Genomic DNA, 18692 nt, shown 5'->3' with positions numbered 1-18692 from the left:
AAAAAACAAAACCCAGCTTGCCTCAAATTAGTGTTAGTGATGAGCACGGGGAAAGGTTTCACCGGGATATTTGTAACAATGGAGAAATGATATCAGGGCAGATGGAAATCATCAATGCTGGCTGACTATTGTTGGACATTATTTAGAGATGCTCCTAATCTCGTTTATAAACGCACTTCAACAGCAAAACGATTCTAGAAAATAATATTTATAGGAACTCTTAAATCGGCGCAATGTGTTACTTTATGACTTCTAATGCTATAAATATTTGTGATTTGCTCAAAAACTATAAGTGATAGGAGAAAACTGAGGCTATTTTCATACACAGGAGGTCAAATTCTATAAAGTAAACCTCATTTTCTTGCCTCAGTAAAAAAGTTAAAATTTTTTGCGCAGTGTTATTACAGAGGTTGATGTAAGAAGTCAGGGACTGGAGGTTAATAATAACAAATCATATATTTGTCAGTGTGTCTCAAACTTTTTTTTTGCTCTGGCATGCTAAACGGAACAACTGTTTTTCGTAGCACACTAAATGGAGCAAATGTTTTTTGCAGCGCATTAAAATTGAAATTATGAAATTGCAAAACCAGCAAAAAATTAAATTTGAGAGTTATTTAAAGTTCATTAAGCTATGTATGGGTAATTGTAACAATGATGAAACTAAAGTAGATAAAATAGAATTGCTAATCAATGTGATAGATGTGCTTGTTTTTGAGTGTAAATTAACTCAAAACGTGGCTTGATAATCGACAAACCAACAAGCATTTCATCATCCACAATTTGCAGTTCTCTTTTTTTCGACTTAATTTCTGTCAGTGCTGAAAATCCAAGTTTGTAAAGATAAGATCCAAACGGTAACAAAGCCTTGATTGCTTTGTTGCTCAAGTTTGTATTTCTACTGCATAAAAAATAAAATTACTTGCTGTTAGTTTTCAAAGACCAATCATGTCAAAGAATGATGCTTGTCTGGGCGGTTGTATCCTTACACACACACATGCTCATAACATTGACAGACTCTTATGTAAGCAATGTACATATCATCTATTCTAGTATATACTTACGAAGGGAATTTCTTAAAATAAAGTAAAATTCTGGAATTTCTTGTGGTGCACCTAGAATCTCCTTGGAGTACACCACTGTTCCGTGGCACACAGTTTGAGAGACTCTGGTTTACGTATACAGGATAGTAGAGAATGGTGAGAAAGAAAGCAAATTACTTTTGTAAGGACAGATCCTCGGCAGTGTAGATCAGAATAACTTGTAGGGCAAGCAAGACCAATTGAGTCTTCCTTCCATCTGTTACTTGGTATTCTATACTGGATGAGATTTATTGGGCCTGGATGTTCCTCAGTCCTAGTGAGGTAGGGAAGGTGGCTGCCGCAATGTGCCAACCCCTGCTGACTGACTGGTGGCTCTTCTCCAGGCCTAATACTGGCAAGGATTACTTGCGACTCCTGTGCAGTTCACCTGGTGTACTTGTTTGAGGCTGAGTATAAAACAAATTAATTTAAAAAGCATGCTTTTATTTATTTTTTATTTTTTTTGTAATTCTTTATTTATTTTTTTAACTTACATTAAGTGCATTAAAAGGTATCAACCATTTTAACTTAAATATATCATTTGAAATTCTACAATTATTCATATTAAATAGAATTATCCCTTTCCCTCCCATCCTTTCAACATCTCATAACGCTTATACCATATAATAAAATCCCCCCTCCTCCCACCCCATTCTTACATTTGTACAAATCAGGGAAAATAATACTTATTCATTGCAATAATTTGTTAATGGCCCCCAAACATCTTAAAAGTTATTAAAATTTCCTTTCTGAATAGCTAATGTTCTTTCCATTTTATAAATATGACACACTGAATTCCACCAAAAACTGTAGTTTAATCTATTCATATTTTTCCAATTGCATGTTATTTGTTGTATGGCAACTCCTGTTAAAATAAGTAAGAGTTTATTATTTTTGGAAGAAATTTGGCTCTTAACCCTCATAGACATGCCAAATCATACAATAATGCCACATGATTTTCTAATAAACTATTAATTTGGCTCCAAATTGATTTCTAAAAATCCATAATAAATGGGCAATAGAGCAATAAATGATCTAAAGTCCCTGCCTCAAGATGACAATGCCAACATCTATCAGACTTAGAGAAATCTAATTTTTGTAAACGAACAGGGGTCCAGAATGCTCTACGCAACAGAAAAAACCATGTTTGTCTCATAGATGCAGACATTGTACATCTCATCCTCCAAGACCAAATTTGTGGCCATTGAGACGCAGTAATTTGATGCTTAATCTCAATGCTCCAATGTCTCTAAGACCAGTCTTTGGTTTTTTATCCATAAATCCAGATATTAATTTGTACCACTGAGCGGCCTGGTGTCCTAGGAAATCCACATGAAAGCATAAGAACTCCAAACTATATTGATTATTTAGATTTTTTCCATTCAGGGAACCCCACTTGAATGGCCTGCTTCAGTTGCATCCATCTAAAACTTTGTGATTTATTAAGGCCTTATTTATGTTGCAACTGTGAAAACTCAAGCAGTTTACCATTGGAAATAATGTCTTTTAATACACGTATTCCTGCAATCATCCAATGCTTCCAGATGACCTTAAATCCGCCAATTTGAATGTTGGAGTTCAGCCATATAGTTTGATTTGTGAATTGGAATAAGTGTTATATTACTCACATATCTTAATGTTTTCCAAGTATCTACTAATATTTTATTGTCTTTATATAATCTAGGCATTTTGATACTGAGAACATGGCACAATCATAGAGGAGTCGCCATTCCAACCATAACCAATCTGGGATATTGTCAATGGGCTCTGGGAGGATCCAATACATACCCTGGCGCATAATATAGGCTTGATGATACCTATAAAAGTTTGGAAAATTTACCCTCTGTAATCGGTTTTTGTAAAGATACTAAAGCAATTCTAGCCTTTTTGCCCAGCCAAATAAATTTTGTAAGAATAAAATTAACTTTTTATAGAAGGACCCCTGAAAAAAAATTGGTATCATACCCATTTGATAACAAACTACAGGGGAAATCATCTTTTTTTTTTTTATTTTTTCAAATTCTTTATTCTTTTTTCCATCTTACATCAAGAACACAATATTACATCATTTAAACCTTGTAAACATCACTGTATTTCTTCTAGCATCATCTTAAAACCTTAAATTTATACCCTCCTTACCCATCCTTCCCACAAATATTATAATCAAAAAGTCATATAAATATTGTATTCTTATCTATTGATCAAACCTTTAATATAACTTTATACCCTCCTCCCTATGTAAGAGAGTTCTTTCAGTAGATAATGGTGTCTAATCATTGCAATAATTTGTCAATGGCCCCCAAATCTTTTTAAAATTGTTATAATCATCATTTTAATAGTTTGGACTCTTCCCCACCAAAACAGATATAAAGGATTCCATTGCTCACACATTTCCATTACCTTCTGTAATAAAGATTTTTCATTTATCTTCATTGTTTCTTTCAGAGTATTTTTTATCCAAATGCCTAAGTACTTTATTCCATCCTCTTTCCATAGAAAGGGAAATGAATCAAATGAACCTTTTGTACAATGGACATTAAGTGGAAGAACTTCTGATTTGCTCCATTTTATTTTATATCCTGAAAATTTTCCAAATTTCTCTATCAGTTCAAGCAAGCATGGTATGGTTGTTTCAGGATTTCTCAAATAAAGCAAAATATCATAAGCAGAGACTTTATATTCCCGATCTGAATAAGGAATACCCTGTATCTCCTTCGCTTGCTGAAAAGCTAATAACAAGGGTTCTAATACAATACCAAAAAGCAAAGGAGACAAGGGACAACCTTGTCTAACCCCTCTTTGCAGACTAAAACACTCTGAGAAATTATTATTAATATATAATCTAGCAACAGGGGAGCTATACAATGTTTGAATCATTTGTATAAATCCTGACTCTATACCAAACCACTCCAAGGCTTGATACATGAAGATCCATTCCACTTGATCAAAGGCCTTCTCTGCATCCAAGGATCTAGAAAGGCTGGATCGTTTATGGATTTTGACAAATTTAACATATGTAAAACCAACCTGGTGTTATTAGAAGAATGTCTCTGAACAACAAATCCTGTTTGATGCATACTAATAATAGAGGGGAGAGCTTTAGCCAAGCGTATAGCCAAAGTTTTAGCTAAAAGTTTTCCATCTACATTAATTAAAGAAATAGGCCTGTAGTTTGAAACCAATGTGGGATCTTTATTTGGCTTTGGCAAAACTATAATTAATGATTCTGCCATAGTACCTGTAATGCAACCTTTAGTAAGCTGAGTCTGATATAAATTTAACAAATATGGTAATAAGGTAATTTGAAAAGATATATAAAACTCTACCGTGAAACCATCTCCACCTGGAGCGGATCCAACTCTAAGGGACTTCAATGCTGTTTGCTATTCTTTTAGTGATATTGGCTTTTCTAAACTTTCTTTTATATGTTCAGGAATTTTTGGTCCCTTAATTGAATTTAAAAATTCTAATCCATCCTTTTCTTTATCTAAATAAGGCTCAGAAGAATATAGAACTTTATAAAACTTTAAAAATTGTTTTAGAATAGGACCAATTTGAGTATGAGTATTCCCTTTTTCATCTTTTACCGCAACTATTTTTGGTTTTGGTTTTTTTGCTTTTAGATAGTTTGCTAATAATCTTCCTGCCTTATTTGAATTTCCATAATACAATGCCTGTTGAGAAAATAAATCTTTTCTTATCAGTTTAGAAGAAATCTCATTATATTTCCCTTTAGCTTTTAAGAGGTCCTGTAGTGTAGAATATTCCCATTTATCAATCAATTTTGATTCTAAAATCCTAATGTCTTGTTCCAAACTGGAAAATTGTTTTTTTAATTTGTTTTTTAATATATGCCGAAAAAGAAATAATTTGGCCTCTCATGGTTGCCTTAAAAGCATTCCAAAGAGTTTCCATGGAGATATCTTCCGTATTATTAATTTGAAAATAATCATTTATTTTTAACTGAATTTCCTCAATGAAATTTGGTTCTGCAAGCAATGTATTATCAAATCTCCATACAGGTCTACTATTATCTTAATCACTTATTTTAACTTTAATCCACATCCCTCCATGATCAGACAAAATAATTGGATCTATGGAGGCTTGTGTTACTTGTTGAACTAATGTATCTGAAACAAATATATAGTCTATTCTGGAAAAAGATTTATGGACATGGGAGCAAAAAGAAAATTCCCGATCATTAAAATGAAATATTCGCCATATATCTTTCAAATCACAATTTTGTACCAAAATCTCTAATCCTAATGATTTCATAATTCTGCTAGGTTTTTTTTTATCCATTAAAGGATTTATAACAGAATTAATTAATTAGAAGCAGCCAGTGGTAGCAACAATGGTTGTAGAGATTTTAAAAATTCAAATTGGTTCAAATTAGGTGCATATACATTGGAAAAGCGCCAGTGTAATATTTCCCAGGCTCATGTAACCACCTCCCTAAAGGATCAGCAGCAATCATCTTAAATATAGCACTACATTCTTTTATTCACCAAAATGCTTTCATTTTTTTAAACTGTTTGGTTTCTGCTGCTGCCTGTAAATCATTCCACCCATCTATTACCCTCTTGGTAGACTATTATCTCACTTCTTCCACCTTCATAGTATGACAGCTTGTTTGTAAGCTTCTTTATCATAATAAATACTACCATCTTATTTGAATATACTCCATGTTGTTAAAGATGGATTTTATTGTGGTAATGCCTCTTATCTTCAAATACTTTGTAACAGCACTGTTAACTGTTCCTTGTGACAGGTGCCATGTAGATCTCATACAGGTGGAAGTAGTTGTTCAGACTGACGTAGTTATCCTGGAACTCGGTGCTACAGATTCTTTATGCTGGTTTTGTACATATTTTTATTTAGCTCATTAAAAAAAAAGGTCCAAGTAGATGTGGAGTGCTGGAATCTGAAAAATAAAAATCCTAAACCCATTGTGTTTTTTGGTTAGTCTACAGCTTTTTGTTTGTTTTTTAATTTTCTTCAAGAGCTGCATATTTTGATATTCTTGGTATATATGACACTGATCCTCTGTATTTATTGTCGTTGCTGTAACAGATGAGCTCAGCCAGAAGACTGTAGAAAATAATGAGCAACGTGAAGAAATTATACGTCTGAAACAAGAAAACAGCTGTATTCAGAGAGAGCTGGAACTATCGGGTAAATGTTAATGACACGTCCCTCTTCCCCTAACCTTCCGTGATCCTGTATTCATGAATTCACTTGCTCTTCTGAGCCCCTTACTAACACCTGCAGTGAAAAGATAATGGGTTTATAAGGACTTCTGCACCTTCCCCTGCTGTGCTGAATATATCCTTGGAACAGCCTTCCTAAGTTGGCGTGTCATTTTGCTTCCCTGGCCATATTCAGATCTTCCCTAAAAACATAAATTTTACATCAAACACAGCATCTGTCTGAATAACAAAATTTCTTGATAGATTAATTTCTACTTTTACTATTTTACACAGTGCTTGACAACCCCTGCTCCAGAGTTTATAGTCTCATGTCTATCTAGTCAGGAAACAAACACAACACAAATAGAAACTTTGTGAATATTAAAACATGTTCACAATTTTACTTTGAAACAATTTTATTAAGTTTTTATATCATGAAATTGAACAAACCATTATCAAAAATAGTCCATTACAACTGCGAACAGTAATGCTTCCACCCCCCTAAACCTCTCAAGGAAACACCATTAATGAATTGTCACCTTCTGAATTCTTATGCCTTCAGGTGATTATTAAAGTCTGCATCACGTAATGACTGGTTTAATGATTCTACATCATTTGCATCGCTTGGTTTGAGACAATTGCTTTTATTGTATTTTAGCCCTTTATTAGGTTTTATCTTTTGCATCAATAAAGTTTCACATCAAGAACATCAATTCCACAGTGCTTTCTTTTTGTTTTGAGTTGTCCCTTTTTTCTGTGGAACTGTGGGTGCTGTTCTTGTTGCTGGTTATTAAAGACAAACATGAGGAGAAGATGAAGGCAAAGAATTATACACCAGAGAAAATCAACTAATGGGGACCAATGTAATTTTGATTTTAAGTCCTTTAAAATAAGACTTCTCCCCTTGGGGGTTCAATATAGCCATTTCAGACCAATAGAAAATGTTTGCTACGTTTGGGAAACTTACGAGCCTCCAATGCCTTCTAAACAAGGAGCTGATGGACATGATTTCTCCATTTCCAATAAGTAGGGGGCTCAGTAGTAGTATAGCTCAGGATTTCTTCATATTTGATGATACCCTGAACAGAGAAAAGACAATTTGATTTTCTATTCCTAGAAATTTGGAGCAAACTAACAAATTTAATTCACAGCCAGATGTCCTAGTTTAAGGACATGCCTGTAGCTCCACACATTTTATGCTCACAGGATGACTTTTTAGTAGTGTGTAAATGCAGTGGTATGTTGTGTATAATTTTAACTTTCTGCCTGAACTTTTTTTTTATTTAAACAGATGAATATTTTATGACATCTTATTACTTAAGAACATAAAATAAGCCATGCTGAGTCAGATCAAGGCCCATGAAACACAGCATCCTGTCTTCTACAAGTACTTAGATGTTCCCAAAATAAAGGCTTAATTACACACAGGCCTTGGCATTCTTGTTTCCTGCCCAGCTCAGGATAACCTAGGCACACATTCTTTCCTCCTCCCCCTCCCCCCACCAACTCCAGCGCATATTTTCATCTCTTAATTCGTCTCCCTCCTATGCCCCTCCCCCACCAAGGTACCATTTATCTCTCCTTTATCTCCACATGCAGTGGCATAGTAAGGATAGGAGGCACCAGGGGTGGCGATGCCCCTCATGCCCTCCTCTCTAACCTCCTGCTCCTTCCCACCCCCCACACCACACTCGCATCCTCCCTTTTCCCCGTAGCATTGGCTTTCCCTCTGACATTACTTCCTGGCCCTATGACCAGGAAGTGATTTCAGAGAGGAGCCAGGCTGGCACAAGCAGCAGGCTGGAGAAGGTACTCGTGCTGGTGAAGATTAAAAAGATATTGGGGGTGGGGGGCATGAGCATGAAATGGACAGAGAGGTGCCAGTGCCCTCACCAAGACAGCGCCCGCTTTCTCTCTGGTTCCCACTCTGTGGTTCATTCGGTTCCTGTGGCCTGTTTGGCACACCTGCTCCTATTTGACAGCATTTGCAATGTGTCTGTCCTTGTATGTTTCCCATTCCCAAATGCATTGTGTGAGCATTTATATCTGTATCTATTTATCTATTCCTGTTGAGACATTTAACATTTCATCATCCTTTACAAGTTGAAAGTGAGAAGCGAAAAGATCAATTACTTGAATTGGCAAAATCCAAGCAAGATCGCACAGATGCAGAATTGCATGCTTTGCGGAAGGTATGTTATGTCTTTTTATGTTTGTTCTTCAAGTATATGACAAAAAAGAGAAATAGATTCTAAAAATTGATAGAGAACTGCATTGAACATAAACATAAAATGATAAAATTGCAGTGGAATCAACTAATGGATTTTATGGCACTTGCATTTAGTGACATGAAAATATTTTCCATGGCAGTAATATTCTGCCACTGGTACATAGCGTTTAGTGTATGCCTTGCTGTACAACATAATCCTAATGTTCATATCCAAAAGCTATTGCAGTGTAATATTGAACCTGGGCATCTTAAATGACTGAGAACATGATCTTCAGACTAGGTCACCCAGCTTTCACAGCTGTGGCTGCTAACCTCACTCACTCTAGGCAACATTAGCAGCTTTTTACTTAAAAATCTCTCATGCTTGTCTGTTGTGTCTTTTATTACTGCTTTCTAGGATATCCACAGTAAACAAAGTCTTTATTCAAGGAAAACAAAACAAAAAAAAAATCTCCAATCTCTTAAACTTATTTGTATATTTTAATTTTATTCTTTTTAATTCTTTAATCTTTATTCTTTTTTTTATTATTTGAATTGTACCTTTCCCTCACAATTCTTGGAATTTTGTTATATCTTTTCTATTTTAATAATTGTTTACTCAGGTGCTTTAGCTAGATTGTAAGCCTTCGGGACAGATAGGGAAGTTCTAAGTACCTGTATTTTATTGTAAACCGCTTAGATCTGTAATATGCTTAAGTGGTATATCAAATGTTAATAAAACATAAACATAAAAAAACGAATCCAAAAAACTTCATGTTTTATCTACAGCTTTATTGTGGATCTGTTTTATTGAAACAAAAATGCCAATAGAACTTGTACATAAAAATCAAACTGTCATAATTTAATATTTCTTTTTTAATATCCCCAAATAGATATATGTAAAACAGCAGCATGACATGCAGTTTCTCCATCTTAACTTGGAGAGTTCCCAGGAATTAATTCACAAACATGAAAGAGCATTGCAAGACCTCAGGTGAGTTGTTAGATATTGTAAGAGAATCTAATATACTGCTGCTATATTTAGTGGGTAACATAAGGATGATTGATGGACAGCTCTCTTATGTGCTAAGTTGGGAGTAGGCAATTCCGGTCCTCGAGAGCTGGAGCCAGGTCAGGTTTTCAGGATAGCCACGATAAATATGCATGAGATAGATTTGCATCTCAAGGAGGAAGTGCATGCAAATCCATCTCATACATATTCATTGTGGATATCCTGAAAACCTGACCTGCCTTTGGCTCTCGAGGACTGGAATTGCCTACCCCTGTGCTAAGTTAACTGATATGTTATATGCAAAGAGCATTGCCAGTCTATGTTCTTTACATAGCACTACAGAAAAGAGCAGAGATGCTGTTCACTTCACAGTGCCATTCTAGCTAGTTAAGCACAGTCTGTACACAAGAACTACAAAGATTTCTTCATTGTGCTTGTTGGGCAGTGGGCAGGCCTAATAGGGTTGTACTGCGGCAGTGAGGTGGCCCTGCCCATTAGACCTGTGTTTCTCAAACATCCTGGAATACCTCCTAGCCAGGCAAGTTTTCAAGGTACTCGCAATATGTATGTATGCAAATCTCTCATGCCTATTTCTTGTAAGTATCCGGAAACTGGACTGGTTAGGGAGCTACCTAAGGACCAGAATCAGAAATGAAACAATGTCTAACACATGCAAGTGTTACTGTGCCCCTCCCTCTCTTCACCTTATTCCTCAAATGTACTGGCAACTGTGTCAAGGGAATAGGCAGATCCCAGATTCCCTCTGCCTCTTGTAGAAAGACACCCCCTCACCCTCACTCAAAAGCTCTTAGTTTTATATTCCTTTTTTTAATGTTCAGATGAAACACTGACCCTTAAGCTGAGACAATGGCCCTTAAACTTGTATCAGTAGCACCAGGGCCAGTGTTACCATTTTTTGCTGCCCAGTGCAAGTGATGATTGTTCTGTCTCCCTCCCCCCCACTCCCCCAGAGTTTCATGTGCTCTTCTTTTGTTCCAACAATTTAGACAGTGCAGCAGCTTACACAAAGGCTACCAGATTTCTTTGACTTCCCTCCATTTCCAGCTACCACGTACATAAGAACATAAGAATAGCTTACTGGGTCAGACCAGTGGTCAATCTAGCTCAGTAGCCTGTCCTCATGATGGCTAATCCAGGTCTCTAGTACCTGTCAAAAACCCAATAGTAGCAACATTCTGTGATACCGATCCAGGGCAAGCAGTGGCTTCCCCCATGTCTGCCTCAATAGCAGACTTTGGACATTTCCTCCAGGAAATTGTCTAAACCTTTTTTAAAACCAGCTACGTTAACCGCTCTTACCACAACCTCTGTCAACATGTTCCAGAGCTTAACTATTCTCTGAGTGAAAAAATATTTTCTCCTATTGATTTTAAAAGTATTTTCTTGTAACTTCGAATGTCCTCTAGTCTTTGTAATTTTTGACGGAGTAAAAAATCAATCCACTTGTACCGGATCTACATCACTCTGGATTTTGTAGACTTCAATCATATGTCTCCACAGCCATCTCTTTTCTAAGCCAAAGAGCCCTAACTTTTTGTCTTTCATACAAGAGGAGTTCCATCCCCTTTATCATCTTGGTCGCTTTTCTTTGAACCTTTTCTAGTTCTGCTATATCTTTCTTGAGATAAGGAGACCAGAACTGAAAGCAATACTCCAGGTGAGGTCACACCATAAAGTGATACAGATGCATTATTACATTCTTAGTCTTGTTAACCTTATCTTTTTAAATAATTCCTAGCATCTTGTTTGCTTTTTTGGCTACACATTGGACGGAGGGTTCATCCTATTGTCTACAATGACACCCAGATCTTTTTCTTGGGTGCTAACCCCCAAGGTGGAACCTAGCATCTGGTAACTATGATTATCCCAGGACAAGCAGGCAGGTATTCTCACTAGTGGGTGATGTCATCCGACAGAGCCCCGATACGGACATCTTGCAAGCATGTCTTGCTTGAAGAAACTCAGAAGTTTTGAGATGCCCGCACCGCGCATGCGCCAGTGCCTTCCCGCCCGATGGTCCGGGCGCGTCTCCTCATTTCTTTTTCTTCCGCGGAGCTGAGAAGTCTATCTTCAATTTGCGCCCATTGAATCTCTTTTTTGCCTTCTATTTTGCCGCGGGTTGAGTTCTTTTGGCTCTCCTGTGCATTTATTTCTTTCTTTGATTTCTTTAAAAAAAAAAAAAAAAAAATTTTTCCTTCCGATACCGGGTCGGCCGCGTGGCTGGGGCCCCCGCGCCTTCGACCTTGTGGCGGAGCTTTTCCGGCCTATGTCCCGGCCGATTACCGGTTTTAAAAAGTGTAGCAAGTGCCAGCGCGCGATTTCGCTCACGGACCCTCATCGATGCTGCTTACAGTGTCTGGGACCGGATCACTTCCCGAAATCGTGCCGGCCTTGCTCCACTCTGACGGCGAGAGCGTTTAAGCGCCGCTGTCTGCTGTGGGAGTCCATGTTCAAGATGGAAGCTTCATCGGATCCTGCAGCTTCGACATCGACATCGACGGGTGCTTCGACTCCTTCCGCGAAGCCCTCTGCCTCCCCGGCTGCTTCGGGCCTCCTGAAACCGGCATCGTTCACACCGGTTTCGGCCCCGGCTTCGGCGCCGGTGCCTTCCTCCGTCTCCTCGGAGCAGGTATCGACCCCGACAGTTCCACCGGTGGTGCTCAAGGTGCCGAAGACTGGCAAGCAGAAGCACGCAGCACTGAAGGAGCGCGGAGACCGTGCGGAAGGGCCCCCTTTTGGTGCGGATCCCTCCATATCGGCTTCGTTGCGGTCCCTTCTGGAGGCTCAGTTTGTGGAGCTCATGCAGACCATGGGGCCTCGGCTGATTGCCACCATCCAGGGTGACCTCCCAGCTTCGGCTTCGAGGGGCGGACCGCCCCCTCCTCCTCCTCCTCGCCGCACGACCTCGTTGCTCGGCGAGGAGGAGTGGCGAGTGGTGTCCGAGTCCTCGAGGAGGTCCTCCGTTAGTGCTGTGCCTCCTTTGGAACCGATTCCCTCGAGGAGGGCCTCCCTTAGTGATATGCCTCCCTTGGAGCCCATCCCCTCGAGGAAAGCCTCGTTTAGTGACCTGCCTCCCTTGGAACCGATTACTCCGCCCCATGACTCAGTGTGGCGTCCACCTTCGGGGCCACCCAGTCCTGGGCATAGCAGGAAGCAGGACGAGTTCTTCCGAACCACCTATCAAGCCTGGGTGTCGTCGGGGGAGGCGCCGACTCTTCCGCCTCTGCGATCGATGGCATCGAGTCCGATCTGCTCCTTGGAGGCGTCTGACACAGTTTCTCACAGACGGGCTCGATCCCCTTCCAGGCATCGAGAAGGGCATCGATCCAGACATTCTTCGAAGCATTCCTCTCGGCACTCGACCGTCTCGCCTCAGAAGAAATTGCCTCGGTTGGGGTATGCTGCTTCGACTGGGTCTCCTCCTCCGGGCCCGGAGTTCAAGGACCCCGAGGTTTTCTACTCGTCCTGTTGCTCGCAGGCCTCTCTGGAGCCTGAAGCCTCTTCTTCTTCTAGTCCGTCTCGCAGACCGGCGACGGCGGACCAACTGTCCTTTTCATCGTTCCTCAGGCAGATGGCAGATGGCAGATGACATGGACATTACTCTCGATGCTGGGTCTCGATATTCCAAGGAGTACCTCGATACCATGCACTTGCCCCGTCCTCCTGCAGAGTCCTTGCGGCTTCCCCTGCACAAGCTCCTCGACCAGACCTTCATGCAATGCTTTGAGTCTCCTTACTCTATCCCTGCGGTCCCTGGCAAATTGGATGCGCAGTACCGCACGGTGCATCATAAAGGCTTCGAGGGTCCTCAGCTTTCTCACCAGTCCCTCCTGGTCGAATCCTCGCTCAAGCGGTCTCATCCTGGCCAGGTCTATGCTTCAGTGCCTCCGGTCCGCGAGGGCAGAACCATGGATAAGTTTGGTCGACGCATCTATCAGAATTCGATGATGACGTCTCGAGTCCTGAATTACAATTTCCACTTTGCAGCCTACTTGGAATTTTTTCTACCTGTGCTTCGGAAGTTCACACCCTACATCGAGTCCCAGGCTAGGTTTGAGTTTGAGGAAGTGGTTGCTTCGCTGTCCCAACTTCGGCTTCAGTTAATGCAATCTGCCTATGATGCGTTCGAGCTCTCAGCCCGAGCGGCGGCCTGCTTGGTGGCGATGCGCCGGTTGGCCTGGTTGCGGACCATTGATATGGACCCGAATCTTCAGGACCGCCTGGCGAACGTCCCGTGTGCTGGGGCGGATCTTTTTGACGAATCCATCAAGACTGTCACGAAGAAGTTGTCTGACCACGAAAAGTCCTTCCAATCTATCCTTCGGCCGAAGCCTAAGCCTCAGCAGTCTCGACCTTCTCGCCCGCCGTTGATTTATCAGCGGCGTTATCAGTCGAGGCAAACTCCACCTGCGAGGCAACCGGCGAAGCGACAGCCTCCCCAGAAGGGTCAGCCTAAGTCTCAGTCACCTGCTGTCCCTAAGACCACTCAGCCTTTTTGACTATCTCGTCGAGGGCATAACCGACCTCGTTCTGCCTCCCCCTGTTTTTCCCATCGGAGGGCGCCTCCATCATTTTTATCATCGCTGGGAGGCCATAACAACCAACCTCTGGGTCCTTACTATCATCAAGGAAGGATACTCTCTTCATTTCCATCGGGTCCCTCCGGACCACCCTCCAAGAGAGTATCCTTCCAACTTGACTCAGACCGCCCTTCTTCTTCAGGAAGCTCAGGCTTTGCTCCGGCTTCGTGCCGTAGAGCCGGTCCCGACGGACCAACTGAACCAGGGGTTTTACTCCCGGTACTTCTTTGTTCCGAAGAAGACGGGCGACCTGTGACCCATTTTGGACCTCAGGGTCCTCAACAAATTCCTAGTCAAAGAGAGGTTTCGCATGCTGACACTTGCTTCTCTCTACCCCGTCCTCGAGCAGAATGACTGATTATGCTCTCTGGATCTCAAGGAGGCCTACACTCATATTCCCATTCATCCGGCCTCTTGCAAGTTCCTCAGATTTCGGGTGGGACATCTCCATCTGCAGTATCGAGTGCTTCCATTCGGCCTGTCTTTGTCCCCCAGAGTCTTCACCAAATGTCTGGTGGTGGTGGCTGCGGCCCTCCGGAACCAAGGTCTTCAGGTATTCCCCTACCTCGACGACTGGCTGATCAAGGCTCCCTCGGCCTCAGGGGTCATCTCAGCGACCCTGTCAATGATTCTGTTCCTGCAGAGTTTGGGATTCGAGATCAACTTTCCCAAGTCTCATCTACAGCCGACCCAGTCTCTTCCCTTCATCGGGGCTGTCCTGGATATTGTACATCTCAGAGCATTCCTTCCTCCTCAGTGCATGGATGCTCTCCTTCATCTCTGCCAATCTGTGTCTTCTCGCCAGACCATCTCAGCGAGACACATGATGGTTCTCCTGGGCCACATGGCCTCTACAGTTCATGTGACGCCGTTTGCCAGACTCCACCTCAGAATTCCTCAGTGGACCCTGGCATCTCAGTGGACTCAGGTGTCGGATCCGTTGACTCGACACATCACAGTCACTCCTGCTCTTCGGCAGTCTCTACTCTGGTGGATGACCTCTTCGAATCTATCCAGAGGTTTGCTGTTTCATTCTCCTCCCCACCAGAAGGTTCTCACAACCGATTCCTCGACCTATGCCTGGGGAGCGCATCTGGATGGGCTTCGCACTCAGGGATTCTGGACCTGTGCGGACCGACTCCATCAAATCAATCTTCTGGAGCTCAGAGCCATCTTCAATGCTCTTCAAGCTTTTCAACATCTGCTTCACGACATGGTGGTCCTCATTCGTACCGACAATCAGGTCGCCATGTATTATGTCAACAAGCAGGGAGGCACGGGCTCGGCCTCCCTCTGCCAGGAAGCTCTCAGAGTCTGGGATTGGGCGGTTCGCCACAACGCCTTCCTCAAAGCTGTCTACATTCAGGGGAGGGACAATGTCTTGGCGGACAAACTGAGTCGTCTTCTCCAGCCTCACGAATGGACACTCCATTCCAAGCCCCTTCATCTGGTCTTTGCTCAGTGGTGAACGCCTCAGATAGACCTCTTTGCGGCTCCCCACAATTTCAAGCTGCCTCAGTTTTGCTCCAGGATCTACGCTCCTCATCGCCTTGAGGCAGATGCTTTTCTGCTGGATTGGGGGAATCGCTTTCTGTATGCGTTTCCGCCATTCCCTCTCATTCAAAAGACTCTGGTCAAGCTGAAGTCCGAACATGCCACCATGATTCTGATAGCTCCTCGGTGGCCCTTCTACTTCAACTCAGCAGCAGGGAACCGTACCTACTTCCAGTGTTTCCTTCACTGCTTACTCAGCATCAGGGGTCTCTGCTTCATCCCAACCTGCAGTCTCTCCACCTGACAGCTTGGTTCCTCTCAACGTAACTCCGCACCAGTTTTCCCAGGTGGTGAGGGATGTCTTGGAGGCTTCCAGGAAGCCTGCTACTCGTCAATGCTACTCCCAAAAATGGACTAGATTTTCTTCATGGTGTATTTCCAATTCTAAGGAGCCTCAGCGAGCCTCCCTATCCTCTGTTTTGGACTATCTTTTACATCTGTCTCAGTCTGGTCTCAAGTCGACATCTATATGAGTCCACCTGAGTGCTATTGCGGCTTTCCATCAGCCTCTACAAGGGAAACCTCTCTCTTCTCATCCTGTGGTTTCCAGATTTATGAAAGGACTTTTTCATGTCAATCCTCCTCTCAAACCGCCTCCAGTGGTTTGGGATCTAAATGTTGTCCTTTCTCAGCTTATGAAACCTCCTTTTAAGCCTCTGAGCAAGGCTCCACTAAAGTTTCTCACTTGGAAAGTGGTTTTTCTGGTGGCCCTCACATCTGCTCACAGGGTCAGTGAGCTTCAGGCCTTGGTGGCGGACCCACCTTTCACAGTATTCCATCATGACAAGGTGGTCCTCCGCACTCACCCGAAATTCCTGCCTAAAGTGGTCTCTGAATTTCACCTCAACCAATCCATTGTGCTTCCAGTGTTCTTTCCAAAGCCTCATTCTCATCCTGGAGAATCAGCTCTTCACACTCTGGACTGTAAACGTGCTTTGGCTTTCTACTTGGATCGCACCAAACCACACAGAACTGCTCCTCAACTTTTCGTCTCCTTTGATCCAAACAAGTTGGGACGCCCTGTCTCGAAGCACACCATCTCCAACTGGTTGGCGGCTTGTATCTCTTTCTGCTATGCCCAGGCTGGATTACCCCTTCCCTGTAAGGTCACAGGCCATAGGGTCAGAGCGATGGCAGCCTCTGTAGCCTTCCTCCAATCGACACCGATTGAGGAGATTTGTAAGGCTGCCACTTGGTCCTCGGTTCATACATTCACCTCTCATTATTGTCTGGATACTTTCTCCAGACGGGATGAGCAGTTTGGCCAAACTGTGTTACAAAATTTGTTCTCCTAAGTTGCCAACTCTCCCTCCATCCCATTGAGGTTAGCTTGGAGGTCACCCACTAGTGAGAATACCTGCCTGCTTGTCCTGGGATAAAGCAATGTTACTTACCGTAACAGTTGTTATCCAGGGACAGCAGGCAGCTATTCTCACGTCCCACCCACCTCCCCTGGGTTGGCTTCTCTGCTAGCTACCTGAACTGAGGAGACGCGCCCGGACCATCGGGCGGGAAGGCACTGGCGCATGCGCGGTGCGGGCATCTCGAAACTTCTGAGTTTCTTCAAGCAAGACATGCTTGCAAGATGTCCGTATCGGGGCTCTGTCGGATGACATCACCCACTAGTGAGAATAGCTGCCTGCTGTCCCTGGATAACAACTGTTACGGTAAGTAACATTGCTTTTGGGTTATTCTTCCCAATGGACATCACTTTGCATTTGTTCACATTAAATTTCATCTGCCTTTTGGATGCACAGTCTTCCAATTTCCTAAGGTCTGCCTGCAATTTTTCACAATCTGCATGTGTTTTAACAATTGTAAACATGTTTAGTGTCATTAGCAAATTTAATCACCTCACTCTTTGTTCCAGTTTCAAGATCATTTATAAATAAATAGCACTGGTCCTAGTACAGATCCCTGCGGCACGCCACCATTTACTCTCCTCCATTGAGAAAAATGGCCGCCTTTATCGTCCCTCCAGACCAGCACAGAAAGATGGGTTTACGCTCCTCTACCAGCAGGTGGAGACTGAGAACATGAGGATTTTTGGCAGTAGTACAAGTTGGAGAATGATATGGGGAAATAATTTGTCCCCGTCTCTGCCCCGTCCTCGCAAACCATCTGATCACATCTGCACAAACCTCGAATAATTTTATTAAAGTATAAAAAGAAATAATATTCTGTACAATTGTCATTTTATAAATCAAAGTTCTGGCTGCTAAACTAGAGGAAGAGATCTTCAGCTGGCAGAGCTTTGTTTATAAATATTTATCAACCCAACTACAATACTACTTTAAAAAAAAAACCACGAAATAGAAATATTTTTCTACCTTTGTTGTCCTTATTTTCTCATCATTCTGTTCCTTCCATCCATTGTCTGTCTTCTCTCTGCCTCTTCCATATGGCATCTGCTCCATTTGTATGCCTCTACCAGAAACTGTCTGCCTCTCCCTTCCATCTCTCCCTCAATCACCCCCCAATTGGTCTGGCACCCGTCTTCTTCCCTCTGCTCCCCCCATAGTCTGACATCTCTGTCTTCTTCCCTCCCCTCCCCCAGGTGGTTTTTAGCATCTCTCCTCCTTTCCTCCCCTCAGATCTGGTATCTGTCTCCCATTCCAGCATGTGCCCTTTTTTCTTTATCCCCTCCTTCCATCCAGTAAGCGCTCCCCTCTCTCCTCCCCACTTCCCTTCAGTGTCTGTTCCACTCTCTCCCATCCCCACTTTCCTTCAGCGTCTTCTCCTCTCTCTCGCCTACCCACTAACAGGCAGTGTCTGCTCCTCCCTCCCCTCCCCATTTCCCTTCAGCGTCTGTTCCTCCCTTCCCCTCCCCCTCTCTCTCCACTTCCCTTCAGCACCCTTCGCGTGGTCCAGCAGCCCCTTCCTCCCAATCCCATTTGCGACTTGTGAAAATGCTCGTGCTGCTTGGAGATATAATAATGAAAATCGCCAGCGAAGGTGAGGAGAAGGGAGGGAGATGCCCGGACTGTGGCGATTGGGACAGAGAGAGGGGACTGCTGGATCATGCAATCGTGAGGGGTGATGTGAGGC

General features: G+C 42.5%; 1 protein-coding gene across 3 annotated transcripts in view; it reads left to right on the top strand.

Moving 5' to 3' along the window:
* Positions 1–18692, top strand: part of CCDC62 (coiled-coil domain containing 62) — a 95386-nt gene that overhangs the window by 59708 nt on the left and 16986 nt on the right. For all 3 annotated transcript variants that reach the window (XM_033955727.1, XM_033955728.1, XM_033955726.1), the window contains exons 7-9: positions 6153–6254; positions 8372–8460; positions 9371–9471. In XM_033955727.1, the coding sequence (XP_033811618.1) occupies positions 6153–6254; positions 8372–8460; positions 9371–9471 (292 nt within the window). The remainder of the gene's footprint in view (positions 1–6152; positions 6255–8371; positions 8461–9370; positions 9472–18692) is intronic.

The sequence above is a fragment of the Geotrypetes seraphini genome, chromosome 8, assembly GCF_902459505.1.
Source record: "Geotrypetes seraphini chromosome 8, aGeoSer1.1, whole genome shotgun sequence".
Taxonomy (NCBI): Eukaryota; Metazoa; Chordata; class Amphibia; order Gymnophiona; family Dermophiidae; genus Geotrypetes; species Geotrypetes seraphini.
Note: the sequence above shows the minus strand (reverse complement) of the source record. Positions and strands in the feature narration are given on the sequence as shown.